Below are 25,259 nucleotides of genomic sequence, written 5' to 3'. Positions count from 1 at the left end.
GACATGGAAACAACCAAAAAGCCCTTCAATAGAAGACTGGATAAAGAAGATGTGGCACATATACACTATGGAATACTACTCAGCCATAAGAAATGATGACATTAGATCATTTATAGCAAAATGGTGGGATCTTGATAACATTATACGGAGTGAAATAAGTAAATCAGAAAAAAACAAGAACTACATGATTCCATACATTGGTGGAACATAAAAACGAGACTAAGAGACATGGACAAGAGTGTGGTGGTTACCAGGGGTGGGGGGAGGGAGGACGCAGGAGGGAGGGAGGGAGAGATTTAGGGGGAGGGGGAGGGGGAGGGGCACAGAGAAAACTAGATAGAGGGTGACGGAGGACAATCTGACCTGGGCGAGGGGTATGCAACATAATTTAATGACAAGATAACCTAGACATGTTTTCTTTGAATATATGTACCCTGAATTATTAATGTCATCCCATTAACATTAATAAAAATTTATAAAAAAAAAAAGAGGTTCATCTCTAAGTCACATTAAGTAAATTTTATATATATATGCATGTGTGTGTGTGTATTGCTACAAGAAATGTCTCAGATTTTATTGCATATGTTTTCTTCTAGGGTTTTCATGGTTTCAAGTCTAATATTTAAGTCTTTAATCCATTTTGAGTTTATTCTTGTGTATATTGTAAGATGGTAATCTCGTTTCATTCTTTTGCATGTTATCCATCCAGTTTCCTTAACACAACTTATTGCATAAATTATCTTTTACCCCATTGTATGTTTTTGCCTCCTTTGTCAAATATTAATTGACAAGAAAGGCATGGGTTTATTTCTGGGCTCTCATTGATCTGTATACCTGTTTTTATGCCAGTACCCTCCTGTTTTGATTATTATGGCCTTGTAGTATAGTTTGATATCAGGTAGTGTGATTGCTTCAACTTTGTTCTTTTTTCTCAAGATCCCTGTAATTATTTGGGGTCTTTTGTAGTCCCACATAAGTTTTAAGACTATTTTTTCTTGTTCTGTAAAATATGTTATTGGTATCTTGATAGGAATTGCATTAAATCTATAGATTGCTTTGGGTAGTATGGACATTTTAATGATGTTAATTCTTCCTATCCATGAACACAGTATATGCTTGCATTTACTTCTATATTCCTCAATTTCTTTCCTCATTGTCTTACAGTTTTGCCAGTACAGGTCTTTTACATCCTTGCTCAAATTTATTCTTAGGGGCCCTGGCAGGTTGGCTCAGTGGTAGAGCATCAGCCAGGTGTGTGGAAGTCCCAGGTTAGATTTCTAGTCAGGGCACACAGGAGAAATAACCATCTGCTTCTCCACCCCTCCCCTCCCCCTTCTCTCTCTCTCTCTTTCTTCTCCTCCTGCACCCATGGCTCAAATGGTTCAAGCAAGTTGGCAGGGGTGCTGAGGATGGCTCCGTGGCTCTGCCTCAAGAGCTAAAATAGCTCAGTTGCTGGGCAATGGAGCAGCAGCCCCAGACGGGCAAAGCATCACGGGGAAGTGGGCTTGCCAGGTGGATTCCAATCAGGAAACATGCGGGAGTCTGTCTCTCTGCCTCCCTACCTCCCACTTAATTTTTTTTTTATTTTATTTCCAAGGTTTTGGTGTTTTTTAAAGCAATTGTGAATGAGATTGTTTTCTTAGTTTTTCTTTCCATTAGTTCATTATAGGTGTATAAAATTACAACACATTTTTGGATATTTATTTTGTATCCTGATACTTTACTAAATTCATTTATCACTTCTAGTAGTTTTTTTGGTGGAATTTTTAGGGTTCGCTATATGAAATATTATTGTCATCTGCAAAGAATGGCAGTTTTACTTCTTCCTTTCCAATTTGGATGCCTTTTACTTCTTCTTGTCTGATTGTATGGCTAGGACTTCCAGTTCTAGGTTGAATAAGAGTGGTGAAAGACAGGGATTGCCTTGTTCCCAATCTTATGGAAAACTCTATTGAGTATGATGATGTTGGCTGCGGGTTTGTCATATATGGTCTTAGTATGTTGAGGTACATTGACTCTATTCCCACTTTGCTGAGACTTTATTTTTATTATATATAAATTGGTGCTGGATTTTATCAAATGCTTTTTCTGCATCTATTAATAGGATCATGTGGTTTTTATCCTTCATTTTGTTTATGTGGTATATCACATTTATTGATTTGAAGATATTGTACCAACCTTGCATACCCAGAATAAATCTCATTTGATCATGGTGTATGATCTTTTTAATGTATTGCTGGATCCAGTTTGCTAATATTTTGTTGAGGATTTTAGCATCTATGTTCATCATGGATATTGGTCTATAATTTTCTTTCTTTTTATTTATTATCTTTACTAGTTTTTGAATTAGGATAATACTGGCCTCATAACACAAGCCTGAAAGTCTTCCTTCCTCTTGAATTTTTTGGAATACTTTGAGAAAAATAGGTATTAGTTTTTCTTTGAATGTTTGGTAAAATTCACCTGTGAAGCCATCCAGTCCTGAACTTCAGTTTGCTGGGAGTTTCTTGATCACTGCTTCTATTTCATTAGTTGTAACCTGTCTATTCAGATTCTCCAGTTCTCCCTGATTCAATTCTTGAAGATTGTATGTTTCTAAGAATTTGTCCATTTTTTCCAGATTGTCCAGTTTGATGGCATGTAATGTTTATAATATTCTCTTACAATCTTTCATATTTCTTTGGTGTCAGTTGTTAATTCTCCTCTTTCATTTCTGAGTTTATTTATTTGAGTCCTCTCTTTTTTTCATGATGAGTCTGGTTAAAGGATTGTCAATCTCTTTTTTTCCTTTTATTGAATTTATAGGGGTGACTTTGTTTATCTTTTTAGAGAACAAGTATTGGTTTCATTGGTCTTTTATATTGCTTTTCTACACTCTATTTCATTTATTTCTACTCTGATCTTTATTATTTCCTGCCTTCTACTCACTTTGGGCTTTGTTTGTTGTTCGTTTGCAAGTTCCTTTAAATTTAGATTGCGAATTTTATTTTTTTTAGTTATTTACTTCTAATGAATGGAATGTGGTGAAAGTAATAGAATATCACTTCTGAGATTATATTACAAAAAGACAATAGCTTCCTACCGCTTATTGAAATGGAAGCCAACTGCCATGTTGTGAGCAGTCCTATGGAAAGGCTCATGTGGCAAAGAACTGGAGTAGGTCTTACTTTAGTTTAACAGCCTCACAAAGACAAAATCCTGCTGACACCTAAATTAGCGAGCTTGAAAGCATACCCTTCCCCAATTGAGCCTTCAGATAAGACCACAGCCCCAGCCAGTACCTTTAGTTCACAGCCTCATGAGAAACCTCAAAGCAGATAAAAAGCTATATTCACATTCCTGACCCACTGAAACTATGAGATAATAAATGTTTGCTGTTTAAGCTGCTACATTTGGGGGGAATTTGTTCCACAGCAATAGATAACTAACTCCCCTTTTAATCCAAAAAAAAAGAATTTAAACTATGTTATGTATATATATACATGTGTAAAGGGGTTTGGGAACTGCTATACAGGGATAGACGTGTGTAAGAAAAACATCCAACTGCTAGTGGGGGCTTTTTCCTGAAGCACAAAATTAGAAGAGGGGGAAAATTATACTTTTTACTTCCATTCTGTTTGAATTTGTTACAAGTCCATGTACTTTCATAGTCTAAATATTTATTTTAAGTTTTTCTGTGTAATTTCTCTTGTATCATCTTTTTGATTTGTCACTAATAGTGAGGGGACTGATTTGAGTTGTTTAGCTAAATGTGGTAATGAATTTTCACCAATCCACTCACACGCTTATTTTCTTGTAATAAATATTATATTATTTCAAAGACAGAGACCCCACCAAAAAAAACAGAACAAAATTAATCAACCTTTATAAGAACTAACCTCTGGTTTTGTCAGATTAAGAAATAAACTTCTATAAAAAGCAGGCTGTAAGGTCCTTTGCCATTAACTCCAGTAACCAAAATCTTAAAAGAGCAGGGTAACTTTTTCTATATTCTGAACAACTTCTATCTTCCCATCTCAAAAAATGGCATCACCATAGTCAAGAAACCCTAAGTCATATATCATTCCTTTCTTTCCTTCACCAACCACATACATTCATGAGCAAGTTCAATCAATGGTATATATCTTGACTCTGGCCATTTTTCTTTACCGTTATTGCCACTGCCTCAATCCAAGCCACTGTCATTGCTCTCCCAGACCTCGACAGTCATTCCCTGCTCCCATATTGGCTCACCTATAAATCATCCCTCACACAGGCCAGTACAATTTTTTTTCGTTTTTTATTTAGAAATGATTTCAGACTTTCAGAAAAGTTACAAAACTACCAGAGGAATAGAACAAAGAAACTACACCTTTCCCCCAAATTCTCAAGAACTAACATTTACCATATTTGCTTATCTTTCTCTTCCTCTCTCTCCACATATTTTTTTTCTGTAGCATTTGAGACATCTCACCCATTTACCCTTAAATACTTGTAGGTGTATTTCCTTAAAAAAAAAAAACAACAAGAACTTTCTCTTACATAAACAGAGCACAATTATCAAAATCAGAAAATTAACACTGAAATAATTTTATTATCTAATCTACATACATTATTCAAATTTTATCAATTGTCCCAATAACAATGTGACTGTTAAACAGATCAAATTCTGTCACTTTCCTGCTTAAAATGCTCCAATGGCTGCCTATTATACTGTAATAATATCCAAATTTATTACCTAGGCTTACAAGGCCCTGTGTGTTCAGGCTCCTGTCTACTCTTCCACCCTCATCTCATAACACTCCCCATTCCTCACTTTGATCAAGCCCCACAGATCTTCTTTCTGCTCTTTCAGCACACAGTCTCACTTCTATTCTACCCCAGGGCCTCTGCAACAAACATTGACTCTGTCTACAGTGGTCTTCCCACAGATCCTCAATGTTTGACTCCTCATCACTCTGGCCAAGTACTCCTTTCTTCTTGACTCTATGTTATGTTGCTTTCTCCTCGTATGCGTTTTAGGAGGGGAGGTAGGGATATTTAATAGTTATTACCATGTTCCTACATGCACCCTGAAAGATTCAATTCTCTATACATTTGTATATGTTTTATTGTATTTGAATTATTTATAAATTATTAATCAGTATACAGTATATATGAGTATTCAAATTAAGTAAAAAACCTCTTCTTAATCTTTCTAGACAAAAAGTAATGTGTATCACCATACTATTGAATATTTACCACAAAGTTGGTGTCATTAAGATGGTAATGAATTTTTCTATCTTCAACATATTAACAGTGTAAAAGAATATGCATTATAACCCAAATGCAAACTTACCTTAATTCAACAATGAAGTTCTTCTGATTACGAGATAAGATTTTAAGGATATAAATAAAATTTTTTGTTTCAATAACTATATATAATTAATGTGAATGTGTATGAAGGCATTTATATAATAAGGTATGGCCTAAGCATTGCTCAGAACCACAGAAGCTACTTAGAATCATGAAGACAGTGCCAGAGAACATTATTTGAATTATAAAAATGACATGACAGAAAGTGGAAAGTGATTATTGCTATTATTTTGGGCTTTCTGTCATTTCTCTGTAGTGCCATCCTGTGTTACTCCTATTTCAGGTATCACCCTCCCTACTTCCCACACTCAATGACAAGGATTACATGTTTGAATAAAATGTCAACATCCTACATTATGCAAGGTAATGGAAATCCATCATCTAAATATCATTATAACTAAGGACTGTCATGTTTAAATTCTCCCTCACTATTCATAGTTGAGAGGAACAACATCTTTAAGACCTTGCCTGAGTTTTCATCTAAAACCCACTTGATTTCAAGGTGACAGAGTGTGTTGTTAAGGGCTATTACCACCCTGGATAATTATAAAGCTAGAGAAAGGCTGCACAAGGGAACAAAGGAAGATTAACACCTCTGCTTGTTGATGCAGCATCACTGAGGCAGAGTCGCAGGTGACCCAGAACTAAGGAAGCTGCTGCAGTCACTGCCAATTGGAAAGAAAATTGAAATAAGGTGGAAGTGAGGAAACCTTTATCGACAATTAAAAACAAAGAGCTCACTTTACCTTTTTGAAAGCTACAGACATCTGTAGCTAAGAACAGAGGATTTTGAATACTGTCAAGGTCACAACTACAAATAGTGAGTTTGGTTGGCAGTATAAAAAAGTATAAAGAACAAAGAAATAGAAGTAAACAAAAATACTATTGAAATGAAAAGCACAGGGAACTGGGAAGAGAATTTCACATTTGGCCTTGGCATATGCACAGGGGATGAAGACACTGATTATCAAAGCGCTTGGGGCTATGTTGTTGTTTCCCAAAGATTTTGGCTAGTTGAATTCAATGCTACCCTTTTCAGTTAGTTCAACTCTGCAAATATATTCTAAACCAGTAACCTCTGAATCCTAAACCACTAAGATATGAGGAAAAAATGCTCAAACTTTTTGTATTTATTCTTATCTCACTTTTAAAATATTGTGATGTTATAAAATGTATATATAAACTATAATAGAACAACAATATGTGTGAATTACTAACTATATGAACAAGCCTATAGTGAAGATAAATGATAAAAAGATACTGATAAGTGGTATATGATTAGGAGGGAATAGACATTTTGATTAAATAGGTCTATGGTGGGACCCCGGTGACTCTAGTGAATGTGTTTTACATATTGGAATGTGTTTTACATATTGGTGGTAACCAGCCACCCTATGTGGGCAGCACCATTTTTAATTAAAAGTGAGCAAAACCAAATAACACAATTTCTACAAACTTATTTTCCCAACACATATATTAAAGCCAGTAGCCACAGCCACCATCACAGCCACCTGGCCCATACAGGTTTGCATTTGATTTGGACAGATGGTAATGAAACAACGGAGCCAAGAACTGGTGGGCCATCCTTTATTCCTGCTCGCAACCAGCGGGTGAGAAAATACACACAGCGGGAAAACACTTCCCTTTCCATTCAGGGTTCCCAAAGCCACTGATTTTCTCTGTTTTTTTCCTAGAATCAAAGGCCTCACCAGCCTCACTCAGTCCCCTCTGCATGCCTCCATTTTGGCTGCCTCCTCCCCTCCAATCACATGGCCTCTCTCCCCTGGAATAACGTGGTCTCCTCCTCTTCTAAATGGCCTCCTAGCTCTTCCTTTTAAAACCTTTTGGTGGGACAATCCCTCCTCCAGCACACATTAGCATAACCAAGCCCCTTCCCAAGCATGAAGGTAACCAGCCACCCCATGTGGGCAGCACCATTTTTAATTAAAAGTGAGCAAAACCAAATAACACAAATTCTACAAACTTATTTTCCCAACACATATATTAATTCATTTTAACCCTTACAACAAGTATACCATTAGGTTGCATAACACAATTGTAACTATCCCCCTTGTACAGATGAAAGAACAGGCATAGAAAAGTTAGGTAATTAATTCCCCCAAGATCACATAGCTAGTAAGGAGGAAGCTGAATTCTAATCCGACAGTCTGGCTCCAAAGCTAAGGTTCTGAAGCACTAAACAACATAGCCTAAAGAAATTAGGAAACAATGACTGACCCAAAACAAAGTTAAGCAGAGAAGATTGGAGAATTGAAAATCCCAAGTGGAAGAGATGAGTGGGCATCCAGTCTGGCTAACCCCCTGGCAAAGGGTTTTCTTATTCATGAGCACGAACATAGGTTCCCAAATAAAATACATCACATGTTAGTCATATTTGATTGGTTTTGTGATGTGAGATAACTCCAGAAAGACAAAGATAGAAAATAATACACAAAAATTCTTTCAATAAAATATCACCCAACCAGAGCAGCTTACTGTCATTTTTTTTTAATAGAAGCCTTTCGCCGTATGGAACTAATTATCGCCATCTGCCGTTCCATACTTCTATTTCCTCTCTAACAGCTCATTCTTCAAAAACTCAGTAGCTTCCTCCCTTTACATTTGTAAATGCTGTTGACTATGGATAAAATCCATGTTTACTTTCTATTCAAAACCCCATAGGAAAGCTTGTTTTAATCATCCACAGATGTTTCATTCAGTTCTGCTTAGCTTGGCACAGAACTTCAGAGGGAAATAAAAGAAAAATCTTTATTTTATATTTCAATTGTAGATTGTTACAGACTAAATAAAACGCCAAATTGTTATTGGAAACAACACAGCCACTGTAATAACGATAGTCGACATCTCATTTTTACAATTATAATTTTTTCTGGCATTTGTTTAACTCAAGATGGTTTCCATATTTTACAAAGGGCTTTTTTTTCCCCCTGTTCTCTGAATGAACCTGCATTGAAGCCATAGAACTTACTGATTTATTTTTAACACAGTCTTAAACATTTGAGAAATATTGAAATTGTTGTATGATATTTAGTGATTAGGCTTTTAAATACTTTCTACCCTTTTGGTGCCATGTTTTGAAATGTTAGTTATCCTTTTGAGTTTCTTTAAAAACACCCACTAACCCCAAAGACCACATCTTCTACCTCTATGGGTCATATCTTCCTTGTTTCCCTTTCATTTTTGATTTCTTAATTTTAAAACAATTGATATGTAAACATTTGCTATCAAATACATTTACACTTCACAGTTATATATTTCTGGTGAAGAGTATTTCTATGAATTTGTGGTAGATTCTCTACTTATCTCTAAAAACTGTGGCACAAGCACTTAACATGCCATTTCTTTCTAATGCCACCCCTCCAACCAACCCAAAGCTTTTCACTGATATCCTAAAACTTTCTAATGAGAGCCTTTGTAATTTCTTCCACTTTGCTAATAATGCCAAGAATCAGACTACATTCCCTAAGTCCAAATTTTACCAAACATTTACCTCGTCCTAAATCCAGTCCATCACATTGCTCCTTCAAAAGCATTTTATTTATACATGACAGAGTTCGTTTTGACCTTCCTTTTCTTTCCATTGTGTTAAAATATCATGAATATTAACTTGAGTTTGTTTTTCATTTAGTATACTTGGTTCTGGGTGCATGCCCTTAAGAAGGCACCGCTGTGCAGATTTTTGTTTAATATACTTAAATAAAGATGATTCAAACTGGCTGGTTATGGCCCCTTGCAATAGTTTCAATACACATCAATAAAACTCTGGTTTGATCAGAATTTTGATTTTGTTCTATCAGAAGTCTAACCTATTACTCTTCTTCATATGTCTAGTCAGAATACCTGGGTCAAAGAGTATGTATGTTACTGGAGAGAAGAATGAATATAAGAGGGGAAATGTTAGTAACTGTGTCTAAGAGAAGCCACCAAATCAAATAAAACATTTTAAGTCAAAGTAAAAAAAGGAAACGGGTTTCTTTACATCACTATATTTTCCTGTGTAAAAGTGACAGCTTCTCAGAGAACAGTTCTGAATTCTATGTTGATAGTAAGAAAGAATATTTACTTCCCCAAACTATCTGACCTATCAGATCAGCTATATGCATTTATGACCCAACATCAAAGACAATGAACAAATCCTTTAAAAATCTAAGGGTACTTGTTGATATCACAGTTGTACATACTATTTAGTATAACTAATATTTCCTGCCTTTAAGTAATTCAAGCTATTAGTGGCTATAAATAACTTTAAGGCTTTTTTAAAATTATTGTTTCACAACTTTTTCACTTCGGAAAAGGGAGCAAGGCTTAGTCATCCTTTGATATACAGACAGTGCAATCGAGAGAACTGCACTCCTATGAAGCAAAGACAGCAAATTGTAATCTATTGCATCATAAGAATAAGAAAAACTTGAATTCATAAAATAACTGAAGAGTTTTTTCCTGCAATAGACTTCTGCTACCATTTACATAGCAATGGCACTAAAATCTTGTTCTCTGGACATATGTCCCCTTTAAAGAAAGGTGAGAATTGCAGTACCAATGCTTACTTGAGCACTGTTTCTCTATGGATATATAATATTGGGGGATTCTTTTATGAATATAAAAACAGGCAGCACATTGCTATAAAAATATTAAGGAGCATAAAAACAGAGTGGTCAGCTTTCTAAGGAGATTTGTTTAAAATGAAAAGCAGAGAGAAAATAAGAATACAATAAATCAATAGGAAGAGAGGCATTACATTTGCTTCCATAATTGAAAATTAGTACAACTTAGTTTATTTTAAAATTCAACCATAAGGTTTTTAAAATTTTCAAACACAGGCATGTACTACCTTGTGGGGGATTTATCTAGACAATGTCAAGAAATTTACACTCATTTGTACCAAAAAAAATTTCAGATGGTCTTAATCTGTGAAATTGCCTATGAAATAGCATATTTCCTCAAATATAAGATGCCATCAATTATAAAACATACTATCATTTTATTTACCAAGAAAAAAATCATGCCAATTAAAGTATGATAGTCCATCAATTATAAAAATATATCCTAATTTCAGATATATTAAAATGCGAAAAAATGTACATCTTAGATTTGGAGAAATACAATAATGTCCTTTCCATATATGCACATAGAAACAAAACCCTAGTTCTCAAAATACAATCAAATACTTGCTTCTTATAAATATCAAATTTATAATAAGTGAAACACTTTTTAAAAAAAAAACGGTATCTCACAGGTAACATAAAAAGTTTACTTGTTCATACAGGTTCAGAAATAGGTTTGAACTTTTCAATACATTTTTCCCGTTGTGGTTGTACATATCGATTTATTTTAACTTTAGTGCTGACTATAAAAGTAAGAATTATTTATAATTTAAAAAGAAAAATCTTTAGAAAATGCAAAAAAAAAATAGGATCCTGATAAAGATCTGGCCTGATTTTGATATGCAACACTACTGGCACTACAATAAAAACTCCCCTCTTTCTCTCTTGTTTTGTTTCCATATGGCCCCAGCCCAGCTGTTATATTTACCGCTACAGCTTCTCTTAACCTCTACATTGCTCACCCAGCTTTTAGAGCCTTTGCCCAATACGCAACAGGAGACATACAGCCTCAGTCCTCCCATTTGATTCCCTGAAGGAAGTAGGAGGGACAGGGGGTGATTAGATTTCAAAGAAATCAGTACTTGGTTCTCAGAAACAGCTTCAGGGAAGTTCAAGGTTAACACTATTAATATTGTTTCAACTATTTCAACTACCTGTGAATAGAAGGAACAAAGGATAGTTCTGTTTCTCTTCCAAGTTCTTTAAAGCTTTCTAGTAGATCCCAAAATTCTGTTTTAATTAGCATGGTGATACATATGCACACAGATAAAGTAAAAACTCAGGAGTTTCATTTCCTCTTATGATGTTAAATATCATAAAAGAACATTGCTCCCACTCTAACAATGACAAAAAAAATCAGGTGATCTACAAAATTTTAATTATGCTTGAGCCCATCAGAGAACTGAAATTATAATGCAATCAAGTAACCTTAATTCTAAAGAGGGACAAGCCTTTCCAAAGAGAGATGACACACAAACTGTTTAGCCTTTGGTAGAACAAGGGAGAAAGAGGTGGTTACCCTCCAAAACAGGTAAGAAGAAATCAGCCAAAATGTTAACTATTTCTTAAAGGACAGGTGTGGACTGATGTGTCCATTTAGAATAGCCAAGAGACCCAGGCACAAAGAAAGCTTCCATTCACAATCTCTGCTCTATGAGCATTCACTGGGTAGTCATGAGAAAGATTGGGGGCAGGAGAGGAAATCTGGAGCCCCTTTCAGTAGCACATCTGCTGGGGAAATACAACTCAGTGGACCCTTTTCTCTTGTGAAGCAATAGCCTTCAGGCACTAAAGGAGGGACAACAAACCCTGTTGACCTCAGAATCCAGAAAAGATCCATTTCTTATGAGGAAGGAGCAGAAGCAGAAACCCGCTGTCTCTGGAATGAGGCAGGAAATCTTGGACCCAGGATTCTGCTAGGAGAGAAACAAGGTCGAGTTTGGCTTCCATGGGGAACAGAAGAAGGAAAGTTGAGAAAATCTTAACCCCAAAGCATAGGCACACGGGCTTCCCAAGATTGAGGCTAGACCAATACAATAGAGAACTTCCTGCATCTACCATGAGCCCAACTCAGGCAACAGCAGCCTATGGGGAAAGCAAGACCATGAAGAGAGACCCCTCTATGGCTCAGGCCATCTGGGAAGAATTGGAACATTGAGAAGCACCCCAGGTCCTTCTCTAAGTGCAAGGTAACAGCAGACACCACTGGGAGAACTTGAAGCCTGTGGTGAACTGAAGACAATCATAGCAACAACAAAACCCAAATCTAGTTCAATTCCTGAATATAGCAGATTGAATCAAGGTACACACTTATGGCATGAGAGTAGAACAGGAATGCCCATTACCAGGCAAAACTACTATTTAAATAAGTCTCTTCAATTCTTCTACACATTATGTCCAGGATTGAATAAAAAGTAGAAAATACATTTTTTAAAGAAAAGATAAAGCAAGTCATTGTCAAATGACAAACCAACAGGAGCAAACACAGAGATGACTTAGCTGTTAAAAGTAGCAAACTGAGGCCCTGGCCAGTTTGCTCGTGGATAGCACATTGGTCCAGTGTATGAACAGACTGGGCTTGATTCCCAGTCAGGGCACTCAAGAGAAACAACCATCTATTTCTCTCCCTCTCCATCTCCCTCTCTCCCATTTCCAGTCTCACAGCCAGCGGCTTGATTGGTTAGAGTGTTGCCCCTGGTGCTGAGGATAGCTCAGTTGGTCAGAGTGCATCAGCCTCCGATGCTAAAAATAGTTCAATTGATTCAAGCATTGGCCCAAGATGGGGTTTGCTGGGTGGATTCTGGTCGGGGCACAGGTGGGGGTCTGTCTCACTGTCTCCCCTCCTCTCACTTAAAAAAAAAGTTTTTAAAGAAATGTCAAAATGAGACTTTAAAATAACTATGATTAATATACATATTAAAGAATCTAAAGGAAGAGATTGACATGTATAAACAGACAGGAAATTTCATCAGAGAGATGGAAACAGTAAAATAAATAAAAAGAGTCGATCAAAAATACTAAAAGTAAAAAGCACTATTTGAAATGAAGCATTACCTTCATGGGCCCTTTAGCAGGCAGGACACAATGAATCTAAAGATGGATTAATAGAAAGTATAAATAAAAATAATACATTTGAAAAATATTTTAAATACAGAGCTGTAGGACATTATCAAATGGTCTAACATAGATGTAACTGAAGTACAAGAAAGAGAGAATAGAAATATTTGAAGAGATAATAGCCAAGAATTTTCCAAAATTAATGAAAAATAACAAATCACAGATCTGAGAATTGCAGAGAACCCCACGCAGAATTTTTTTTAAAGTAAAAAACAAATTAACAAAATAATGCTTAGACAGCAGAGTCAAGTGGCTGAAAAAATACTAAAAACAAATGGAGGTAAAAGAAACATTACATTTAGAGGAAGAAAATTAAATACCTAAAGTAACATCATTTATATGATTAAAAATCATAAAAATAAATTGTAACATTCATTTTGGCATCTTATATTATGTGTTTGATGTCTCCTCAGCATTTTGTCTCTCTGATTTGACTATAGAAGTAAAGAGATCTCTTACCCTTTTATTAATGTTATATTTATCCCTTCACGTGGTACTGGTCAAAGCATGAGAGATTTGCTTTTTCCATGATTTTTTTTTTGCATGATATCAGTGAATTTTTCTATCAGAACATAGTCTTAAAATATAAATGTGTTTTTTAATTTATGAATTTTTTTATCATATATCCTCTACCTTTTATTTGCCTAAAATAAAAGAATTAGTACATTTGTGGGGCTGGCTGTATATTTAGCAAAATGAGATTTTGGATCCTCCCCACTTTGACAGTTCCTTTTCCCAGCACTTCCATATTGAATTTTAGATAATACTATATTCATTAATATATTGTCTTGTTATCTACAATTTCCTATGTGCACTTTGTCTTTTCCTCCACAAACAGATTATTGATTCTTCAAAATAAGGTCTATAATGTCTGTGTTTTATATTCCAGACACAATAGACATATAATAAAATGCTTGGTCACTCGTGTTAATACGATTCAAACATCTAGAAAGGTCTGGCTCTGCCCTGCTACTTTTAGGTCCCAGGCCCAAGAGGAGTGATCCTAGAGTAGCTTCACCTTGACCTTCATTCATCCTCTTAACTACTTCTTCCCTGCTGGCCTCCCCTTCTCCTTTCTGGCCTCCCATCTGATCTAGCCCATGGTTAGATTTGAGTTTCTCACATCTACCTCTTTATGTTTCTGGTTCCCCCACCATCACTTTATTCCCTAGTCTGTGACCTGTTCTCTTCCAAGCACTATAGTTGTTTGGATAAACTTTCTAGAATTTTCCTCATAAGCCACTAACCAGGTTCTAATTCCAGTCCCAAGAGTCAGGTTCTGGACAAAGAGTAATCTTAAAAGGTATAAAGACAAAAAAATCTCTACATAAAATCAAAGTAGAAATGTAAATAATTCTTTACTAGAATTATATTTAAGAAAATGCAGCAAATTTTCCTACAACTAAATATATAAAAAAAAATCAAAGAGCCTAATTCCAAAATTAATAGTTTAGTAGAATGTCGAAATAAATGGAAAGTTCAGCCTGCCAACTTCTCACAGTAGAAAAATTACTTCACAAAAACTAGGATAGAACTCTAAAGACTAGGATTTGCCAGTGTGCTCTCGAAAATAAGCACTACTAAGAAAATTCCAAAACTCTGAGCTTAAAAGATGAAAAACACTAGTGTCCAATCTATTTCTTTGACTCGTGCCAGGCATTATAATCAGTTCTCATTACTCATGGCACTTAGATTCCATAAAGTTGCTGCAGACATTGAAAGAGCAATACTGAATCACTGCCCCTAGGGGAAATACAGAATTATGTTCTTGTGAATTTTTGGTCACATTTTCACCAACCAATCAATACATAATCTTATATTATGTGTTTCTCTTTTTAAATGCAGCTTATTTAATATATATTGTCAAGTCATTAACAATGAACCCATGGCCAATAGCCCTATAACTCATGCTTGAATGAAGCTTATCTAACATATGTGTTCTCTCTGTAGGACACATCACAACCTTCCCGTCCTTAGGAACACTAGACAGCACATCAGCATTACACTTGGGGGTCATTTTAAACAGCAAAATCACCAACAAAAAGCACAGACATGTAGGAAATGTGACACTAACAGACTACAAAAAAACGCGTGTCTCCAGCATGAGCACTGAAAGAAGGAGTCAGCTTGTTCAGCCTCAGCTGGGAAGGTGTGTAGGGTGATTCAAATTTTTCATTCCTCTCTGCAGGTTCTCAAATAACTGCAAAAGCACTATGGGTACTGATTTTGGAGTTGCAAATAAATTTTAGTAAGTGGGAAAATTTTTAATGTAGGAAATCATCCATAATTACCCCAACTCTTACTTCCCTTTGCTAAGGGAATCTACTCTATTCAGTCAAATATTGCCTACCTCTTGTTCACCAGACAGAACATAAAGTCTATGGGACTCTGCTTTACTTTGTGTACACTGAAGCTGTCCCCCTCCACTATCATCTCCCTTCTCATCTTTTTTACTTTCTCTACACCAAGCAGTCACAGCAGCTTCAACTTTTGTGAAATTTTGTGACGTAGCTTCTAGTTTCCTCACTGTTTCCGAAAGTAGACAGAGTAAATCTCATATTTTACTCTGTGAATAAGTTTATCAGATCTTTTTATGAAAGTAGTTTTTGACAGAAGTGGACATTAAGCAACATAAAAAGTCTGAAACCAAATGGGGAACAACTTTTGGCTACTTCACAGTTCTGTCTGACATCAGTTCTACCTAAAAGAAGATAGTATGTTCCTTCATTCAGCCAAATAAAAGATTTCAAGTGACCTGGAAATTACAGTTTCTGCTATTTACAACTTAGACATGTTTGACTGAAAATTAAAATTAATCCTTTCAGCTACCATATTCCATGAGCTAAAAAAAGTTTTTGTATAATATCTCAGTGTAAAATAACATCACCTCAAGGTCTGTTTAGTTTTGCTTTTTTGAATAATATCTTCAAACATCCCTGCCAAATGCATAACTCTTAATAAGGTAAATTGAAAGATTTTGAAAATAAAATTTGCAGGATGAAATCACCAAGTTTCCTGTTTTGTTTTTTTCTATAGTCCACTTGAGATTTCTCAATTTTATCATTTTCACATGAAGTATCATTGTATTCTGCCATGAATCAGATTTACACTTGAATTATTTGGTGCCGTCAGTCCAACTTTCATAAATGCTGGTATTCTTGAATGGGGTATATTTTTTCATGAGTGTGATGTTCTTGTTAATAATATATTTATAACACGTTTTGTTGGTGTATCCATAATGTTTCTTCAACTGCTAATTTCAAAACTGGAGTGTTCTAAATTTCAGACATATGTAGCTACTCTTAGATTGATCCATTTTGGCCAACAAAAAAATAGTAAATTCGTGGGTCACCCTAATACTAACTTAATTTGGGAAAAGATACAGCAGAAGCGCTGTCAATTAACAATTTTCCTTCTGCTTCCCATTGGAATAACTCAAACCCTTTCCTCTTTACTATGAACTAAAGCATAATTTTCTGTTAAAGATATTCTTTCTCATAATTCTGAAAACATATACCAAAATCTGCCTCTAAGACTATCTTTTCACCATTTTGACTCAGCTGTTCTCGACTAGCCCTCTATCCCAATTGTGAAGGAACCACAAGTTTACATGCACAGTCAAGGATGATATTCAAAGGTAGGATGGAAATAAAGGTGTTTTCTATTCTCCCAAATATCCTTTCAATTCTACTTCTAGAGGCTTTAATGATTTTTACATATGAGTGCCTATAATTCTCTCATGCTGTGGCTTAGAGCCATAAGGAACCCAGAAAATTTCAGCACCTGCAAAGATCAGAAATTGATAATATAGAAAGAATTTTAAATGGCAAATAAAATCTTTCCATAAATATAAATATATTTACTTTTGAATAACATCTGGAACTGAAGAAGATATAGACAGAGACTTCAGAAGAGATATTTATTTTGCCAGTATTAAAAAATAAGATACTTTGTAAAATAGTTTACTATAAAATATTCTTTTAACCAATGCTTATTACTTACATTCTCCAACTTGGAGTAAATATTGCACTTTGCATCTTTTAGTGGTTAATTCCTTCCCAAACTTCACCAATATAAAATACTTTTCATCCTCTGTGTTGCCTGCTATTACCACTCATTTGACTGTGATGCTGTCTTATTATTATAATTAGCTTTGATACATACATATATCTTATTTATTTGAATAGTCCTAAGGAGAGAGACTATGCCTTAAATATCTGTTTCTCCCTCAAAGTCTTGCACATTGGAAACAGTCCTGCATACCAGACAGAACTTGTCTCTTTTGTTTAAACATAATACTTTTTTCCCCTTGACCAATTTAATTACCCTTATCTACCTCTTTCCTATTCCATCTTTGCTATTTCTAGAAACACAATGGCTAAACAATACATAGTAGTCTAGGTTCAGATATACCCTGGTTTTATTTCAAACCTAAAACTAGGGCGATAAACAAATTTATGCACTTAAAACAGCTGTGTTCTCTGTATAATCCCAGAATGTACATAGGTACTGTGTGAAAAATTAATTAGGCATTAGCTCAAAACACCTAATGACCAATTCAGACATTCCAGGTCTCAATTTTAATAAAACAAAAATATTTAATATTGTTAATCTTTCAGAACTATGTATGTTAATGAGATTCATGTATTCTGATTGAGTCACTTAGCTGGAGAAATCCACTTTTTGTGATAAGATATAAAACTAGGAAATTCAAGTTTTTTTATGCCAGATCTAAAGGAATCTCCATAGAACATATACCTTTCGAATAAGCATTCAAATATTTTCTACTTTAATTTCTTAAATAATTAAGTAGAATATGGACAAATAGAGTATGGACAGATTTCCAAGGACAAAATCTAAGAAAACTTTCCAGATAAGTAAAGTCAATATCACAATTAGCATCTAAGTAATTGAAATAATTTAGTCATTATCTAGATGTGGAATCAAGAGGTTCAATTCCTGGCTCTGTCACTACCTTAAGCTGGGTGCACTCAGAATAGTCATTTAATGTGTATTTCCTCATGTCTAAAGTAAATAAACTTTTACTATTTATCCATCTACTTGAGAGAGATATTTTGAAAATTAAATTAGAGTAGGGTTTCTTAATGTTGGCACTACTGACATTTTGGGGCCCAATAATTCTTTGTTGTAATTCTATGCATTGCAGAATGTTCAGCAATATGTCTGGTCTCTACCCACCAAATGCCAGTAGCGAACACCTCCACACACACAGAGTTGTAACAACCAAAGTGTCTACAGATATTGCCAAATGTCTTTTTATTAGGGGTAGGGGTCAATAACCACCCCCAGTTGAGAATGACTGAATTAAATGGTTTGTATAAAAGTCATTATTTACACATGAAATATATACTGATCACCTACTATATGCTAGGCACTGTGGCCAAGTCAAATAAGATGTGATTCACACCCTCAAATAGTTTACAGTAGGGGAGACAGATAAACAAATCCATTTTGGCAATAATGGTAGTTTGAGAGCTGGTGGGACAAGGAGGGGAAGGGTGTGGAGATCATAACATTCAAAGAGCAGAATCCACAGGAATTGGTTGGCCAAATGGATGTGGTGGATAAGTAAAGAGAGGAGAGAAAAACAATATGTCAACAATGGTTAATTATTACTTAGTACCTGAGTCAATAGAGTTTTTCCACAAAATCAGGAACATTTCCCAGAAGGAAACTCTCACCATGTAAATGTTCATAGAATAAATACTGACTTCACTGTTAATGCTTTAATTTTAACCGTTAAAGAAACACACATGAACAAACTACTCCGTTTCTTCCATCCAGAATTATCAAGACCAACAGGGTCAGTTAATTCCCACACTGTGACTGCACTATCACAACCCACAAATATGGCAGTGGCATGGTAAGAAACAATATGCATCATTTATAGCTTATTTCATTCATGAAAGAACGAATCATTTCAACATTATCTAAGAATTTTATTCTATATCAACTTTGAAAGCCCAAATCAAATGCATCTGTCCCAATGCCAAAAGAAAATAAAACCTAAACCGGGGTCAGAAACTGCCTTTCTACCAGGGCAATAGAGATGTGTAGCTTTTCAGAATATTATCTACATGTGAGGTCTGCACCGAGGTGACTCTATTAGCTCCCCCTCACTGTGGTACAGCAGGGAAAACAACTATCCCATTATCTCATGGCATTTTCTAGTTTGTGTGAAACCAGGAAAGCGCTGTTTGGAGACACAGAACATAGCATTCATTGGAGGAGAGCTAGTTAGAGGCTGCTAATGATCCTGCAGAGGTATTTGGCTTCTGGTCCTGCAGAGGTATTTGGAGGAGGTCCAAGTGACTAACCACATTGATTTCAGATGAAATTCTCTTTGCAAATACATGTTACCCAATACCCCAAAATATATGAAAGCCTTCCTGGTTTTTAGAGTTTATAAGCCCCTTGACAATGGAATTCTGTGCGGAAATACCAAAAGTCAAGTAACAAAGACAATTTTTGAGAGGATCAAAAATAGAAACCATTATTGGAATATAAAAACATTTTAGTTACTTAAGAATCCATAGTTCTAAGAAAAGCAACCTTATTAAACAACATTTGCTTGATAGGCAATTTTCCCCCATTTAATTTTCATAAATAGATCACTTTGAAAGTATTTTCCTTAACAAAGACTGCATATTAACAACAAATAATACAACATCTTTAAATTTAGGGGTAGGCATTTGTTTTCTATTTTTAAAAAGGTGGTTCTGAAATTCTGGCCCTGTCAACATCATTTAAACATTCCTGTTCCATGCCTCAATATAATAAATTAAATCAGCATTTTATTGTGCCCATGCTTTGTGGTCCCTGGCAGTACAAAAAGATTCTCTGTGAGTGTACGACTTCCCCCATAAAAACCCCACCGAGTGATTAATTACTAGTCTGGAAGATATAAATATATCTCTCAATGAAGACAGTATGGACTGCTAGAAGCCCTGGCCTATGTGTCTCTGTAGGGTGCCTTAACTTAGCAGACATCTCCTAATTCAAACAAGATTTTGGTTCCAGCATCCATAGACAGCTCCATTCGTGATGCTCTGTTTCTCTACTGAACAGTGTATTTATTTTAATCAGTATCATTTTGTACATGTACAAGAATCAGAGGGAAATCAGGCTTTTTGTGTATAAATTTATAGAAGTCTTAAGGTGTCTCTGCTCTTTAAGAAAAAAAGAACGAGAACAATGGAGAATAATTTTGAGTTTAAAAAGCACCATCTCTATATATAGTATTTTAGGTTACACCTTGACATACTCATGCTTCATTCTAAATTAAAGGTTTGGCCAAGAGACCGCAACTTTTTATGAAGATATTAACCAGAAGGACTATTTGGCTCTGCCTAAACCTCACATCTACTGTCTGAGCTAAGCTGTTATGATCACTAGAAGGCGAGAAGCTTAAAAAAAGGACTTATTGGCCACCTCTAAACAGTAAAAATAAAAATTGATGGAATTTCTAGAACTGCTTCTACAAGATCAAAATAAGATAAGAGGAATTATACCACTCATTTAAACCATAAATTGCAAGGTCAACTAACTTAAAAATAAAGATAAATACAAGAAAGCAAGACCACTTTCCGGCGGTGACGACCCTCCCACGACAAAATGCCTCTTGCTAAGGACCTCCTTCATCCCTCTCCAGAAGAGGAGAAGAGGAAACACAAGAAGAAGCGCCTGGTGCAGAGCCCCAATTCCTACTTCATGGATGTGAAGTGCCCAGGATGCTATAAAATCACTACCGTCTTTAGCCATGCACAAACAGTAGTTTTGTGTGTTGGCTGCTCCACTGTCCTCTGTCAGCCTACAGGTGGAAAAGCAAGGCTTACAGAAGGATGCTCCTTCAGAAGGAAGCAGCACTAAAAGCACCCCAAATCAAGATGAGTGGGGAGCCATCCCAATAAAGACATTTTGTATTAAAAAAAAAAAAGAAAGAAAGCAAGACCAGAAGCTGGCATTTTTAAACTGGAGAACTATGATGTGTAGCTTTCTTTTCATTTAATGTTTTGTATTCATGATCATGACATTTATTGCCAGAACTAAACTCCTTCACCCTTTCAGTATGTGTTTTGAGAAGGGGGGGGGGGGGCAGGGGCCAGTTTATCACAGATCATTCTGGCTAGTCTAGAAATCCACACATCATATTCCTAATCATCTTTTTAAAAATAAGATGAAAGAAAGGTTCCCTAAAGGTCAACACACATTTGACCAAGATAAGAAAGGCATTTGTAGACTTCTACTCTACTGCCATATATATATATATATATTTCTACTGGGTCTTTTCAAAGACAGACTTTGAGCGTGATCATCACACATAACTGCAAGGATTAAATCACTGAGTAAACACAATTCTGAACAGAAGTTCTGCAGTAGTCAGCAAAAATGGCCATGATGCTTTAGCATCTCCCATCAAGAGGTAGAATGTGCCTGACCTATGGTGGCGCAGTGGATAAAGCGTTGACCTGGAACGCTGAGGTCACTGGTTCGAAATCCTGGGCTTGCCTGGTCAAGGCACATACAGGAAGGAGTTGATGCTTCCTGCTCCTCCCCCTACCTCTCACTCTCCTCTCTAAAAATGAATAAATTAAAAAAAAAAAGAGGTAGAATATGTTTTCCTACCCCTTGAATCTCAGCTGGTCCTGAAGCTTTGATCAACAGCATGCACAAAAATGGCAGGATACCAGTCCTGAGCCAAGGTCTCAAGAAGCCTTGCAGCTTCTGTTCTCCAATTCTTAAAATTCTCTGCCCACCATGAAAACAAACCCAGGCCTGCCTGTCAGAGGTTGATACCCCATGTGAAAAAAGACCCCTGTCATCTCAGCTGTCCTGGTGCAGCCATCATAAGCAAGTCAGCACAGCCACCGATCAGTTAACTAAAGGCTCATAAGTGAGCCCAGCCAAGATTAGCCAAGTTTAGCCCACACCAGAAAAGCTGCCCAGTGGAGCCCCACTAACATTGTCAACTGACAATATTATGAGTTAAATTAAATAGGTACTTTTCTAAGCCACTAAGCTTTGGTGTGACTCGCTATACAGAAATAGACAATTGATACACGTCCTATAACTTCATAACTAAATCTCTCCCAGGCTTTAATCTCCAATTCAAGTTTCCATATGACAATCATCACCTTTGCCAGGTATTAGTGTACATACTCTGTTGACTAGTTCCTTTTGCTACCACTTTTTTCTGTAACAAAATTCAGCACTTAGCTAAATAGTAACCAACATCTTTTCTAAGGTATACTTAAATACAAGCAACCCCTGGGTTACAAACGAGATAGGCTCTATAGCAGGGGTCCCCAAACTTTTTACACAGGGGGCCAGTTCACTGTCCCTCAGACCGTTGAAGGGCCGGACTATAAAGAAAACTATGAACAAATCCCTATGCACACTGCACATATCTTATTTTAAAGTAAAAAAAAAACAGAACGAGAACAAATACAATATTTTAAATAAAGAACAAGTAAATTTAAATCAACAAACTGACCAGTATTTCAATGGGAACTATGCACCTCTCATTGACCACCAATGAAAGAGGTGCCCCTTCTGGAAGTGCAGTGGGGGCCGGATAAATGGCCTCAGGGGGCCGCATGTGGCCCGCGGGCCGTAGTTTGGGGACCCCTGCTCTATAGGTTTGTTCTTGAGTTAAATTTGTATGTAAGTTGAAACAAGTATATTTACCTATTAAATGCAACTTAAATAGATGTTTGTCTTAACATAGTATTTATTTTTACCTTTCTGTGCATATACTAAATACTTAAACATTTTCAACCTACAGAACCTATCTTGTTCATAACCCAGGGACAGCCTGTATTTGTGATTCATATATAAACACCCTGAAGGCAGAGATCATGTTTTATATTTCTTTTTGTATTATCTATCACACTAAACACATAGTAGATATTAAATAAATACTTGTTGGTTTGACACAAAAATAGCCTGTTCTACCACAAAGGCTATTGAGTAATTCTAAAACTTTCTCATTTTTTTACAAATGAACATAATGAATTTTGTAAGAAAGCAAAAACAACTAGATAAAATTTAAAAGTTCTATATATAGCCAAAGATAAAAAAACCACACATATGATTAAAAGACAATGAGTAGAAAAAACAGTTATGATGTATTTAACAGAAAACTAAAATCTATAATACACAGAGTGCTTATAAAGCAATATTAAATGGTGAATCACCCAAAATAAAACTGAGAAAAGAAGATATAAATTGACAGTATTCAGAATTACAAAGAGAAAAAAAAAAGCTGTGAAAAGATTCTTGACCTTACAGATAATCAGGAAAATGTAAATTAAAATAAGGAGATGATTATCCATCAGATTATTAAAATTAAATAGATTATAGAAGATCAGATATTGGTGATATGACTATAAATAGAAATAGGTCTTCTTGTACACTGTTGATGTGAGTATGTGGCATAGCTTTCAAAAGGACAGTGGGAAGTATCTTAAATTAACCCATTTAACCCCAAAATATTCACTAAAACCTTCTTTTTAGTGTTAAAAACTGCAAAGCTAAATATTCATCAATGCTCTCAAGGTGAATAACGATTCACCAATATGTGAAAATGAAGCAAAAATTTAAAAGAATGTGAAAGATTTGTACATACTGACATAACAAGATCAAGAAATGTTAATTTAAAAAGTCAGGTCTCCAAAGAATAGTGTAATACCATCTGTTAAAATAATAAGTACATCAATGCAAAGAAAAAGGATAAAATGATACACACAATAGGGAGGAATGTGGTTGGCAGCATGAAGGAAGACAATAAATTTTTACACACTTATATATCATTTGAATTTCCCACAAGCATAGATTTATGTGGGATGTGTATGATTTGTTTATATTACACATACCTGGGCAGCAGAAGGAGGCAGAGCATAGATGGAGTCAACTGAAGAGCCAAGAAAAGCTGTGCATTCATGCAGGAGGTCTCCACTTTTATCCTGGCTCAAGGAAGGGGAGTGCTTGGCACTGCACACAGATGTGAGCAGGGACTACCATTGGGTGCCCCTGTAACATGACTTCCTCAGCAGATTAGGAGAGAAGATAACGAGTAGTCAGCTGCGCTGGGGACCCTGTGTTCGGCCTCTCAGAAGCACAGTGTGGCACCCTCCTGGAATCTGAAATTAAGAAAAGCAAGATGAGCCTCTGAAAGTCAAGCTTGAACATCAATACAAACTACCTCAGAGAAGAGAGACGGGATGCCACCTAAAACAATAACAAAGCCAGCAGTTAGCAATCACCATGTGATTAGTGATCTCCTATGCCAAGCGCTGAGGACTTTTACACACACATCTTAATCTTCACAGCAGCCCTCAGTAGGTTTGTTCGGGTTTTTTCAAGAAAAATTGAGCTTAGAGAGGTAAAGGAAATTAGCAAGGGTCTCACACCTGATATGTGGTAATGCCAGAAATTTGAACCAGGTCGTTTAATTCAATACCTCTGGTTGTTTGTTTGTTTGTTTGTTTGTTTTTAAAGTGAAAAAGAGAGACAAAGGAAGAGAGAGATATGAGAAGCATCAAAGCATAGTTGGGGCATCTTAGTTGTTCATTGATTGCTTTCTCATATGTGCCTTGACTGGGGGGCTCCAGCAGGTCGAGTGGCCCCTTGCTCAAGCCACTGACCTTGGGCTCAAGCCAGTAACCTTTGGGCTCATGTCTATGATCCTGCACTCAAGCCAGTGAGTGACCTTAGGGTTTTGAACTGGGGTCCTCAGAGTCCCAGGCCGATGCTTTATGCACTGTGCCACTGCCTGATAAGGTCAATACTTCTGTTCTTTTTTTTTTTTTTAATTGAGAGGAAACTCCCATACGTACCCCAACCAAGATCCACCCTGCAAGCCCCCTATGGGGTGATGCTTTGCCCATCTGGCATGTTGCTCTGTTGTGCTCAATAGCTGAGTTTTTCTTAGTACCTGAGGAAGAGGCCACAGAGCCATCCTCAGCACCTGGGGCCAACTTGCTCCAATCAAGCCATGGCTTGCAGGAAAGGAAAAGAGAAAAAGAGAGAGAGAGAGAAAGAGAAGTGAGAGGGAGGGGTTGGAGAAGCAGATGGTCGATGGTCACTTCTCCTATGTGCCCTGACCAAGAATCGAACCTGGGACATCTACACAGCGGGCCGATGTTCTACCACTGAGCCAAT

General features: G+C 36.1%; 1 protein-coding gene across 1 annotated transcript; it reads left to right on the top strand.

Annotated features, from left to right (window-relative positions):
* The first annotated feature begins 20,675 nt into the window (after nt 1-20,675).
* On the top strand, nt 20,676-21,008 carry LOC136380661 (small ribosomal subunit protein eS27). The gene has a single exon (XM_066348681.1). The coding sequence runs from the start codon at nt 20,712-20,714 to the stop codon at nt 20,964-20,966; it is 255 nt and encodes an 84-aa protein (XP_066204778.1). The 5' UTR covers nt 20,676-20,711; the 3' UTR covers nt 20,967-21,008.
* Nucleotides 21,009-25,259: the final 4,251 nt, after the last annotated feature.

This window comes from Saccopteryx leptura, chromosome 9 (genome assembly GCF_036850995.1).
Source record: "Saccopteryx leptura isolate mSacLep1 chromosome 9, mSacLep1_pri_phased_curated, whole genome shotgun sequence".
In the NCBI taxonomy this organism is placed as follows: domain Eukaryota; kingdom Metazoa; phylum Chordata; class Mammalia; order Chiroptera; family Emballonuridae; genus Saccopteryx; species Saccopteryx leptura.
This window is presented reverse-complemented; position numbering and strand designations above follow the sequence as displayed.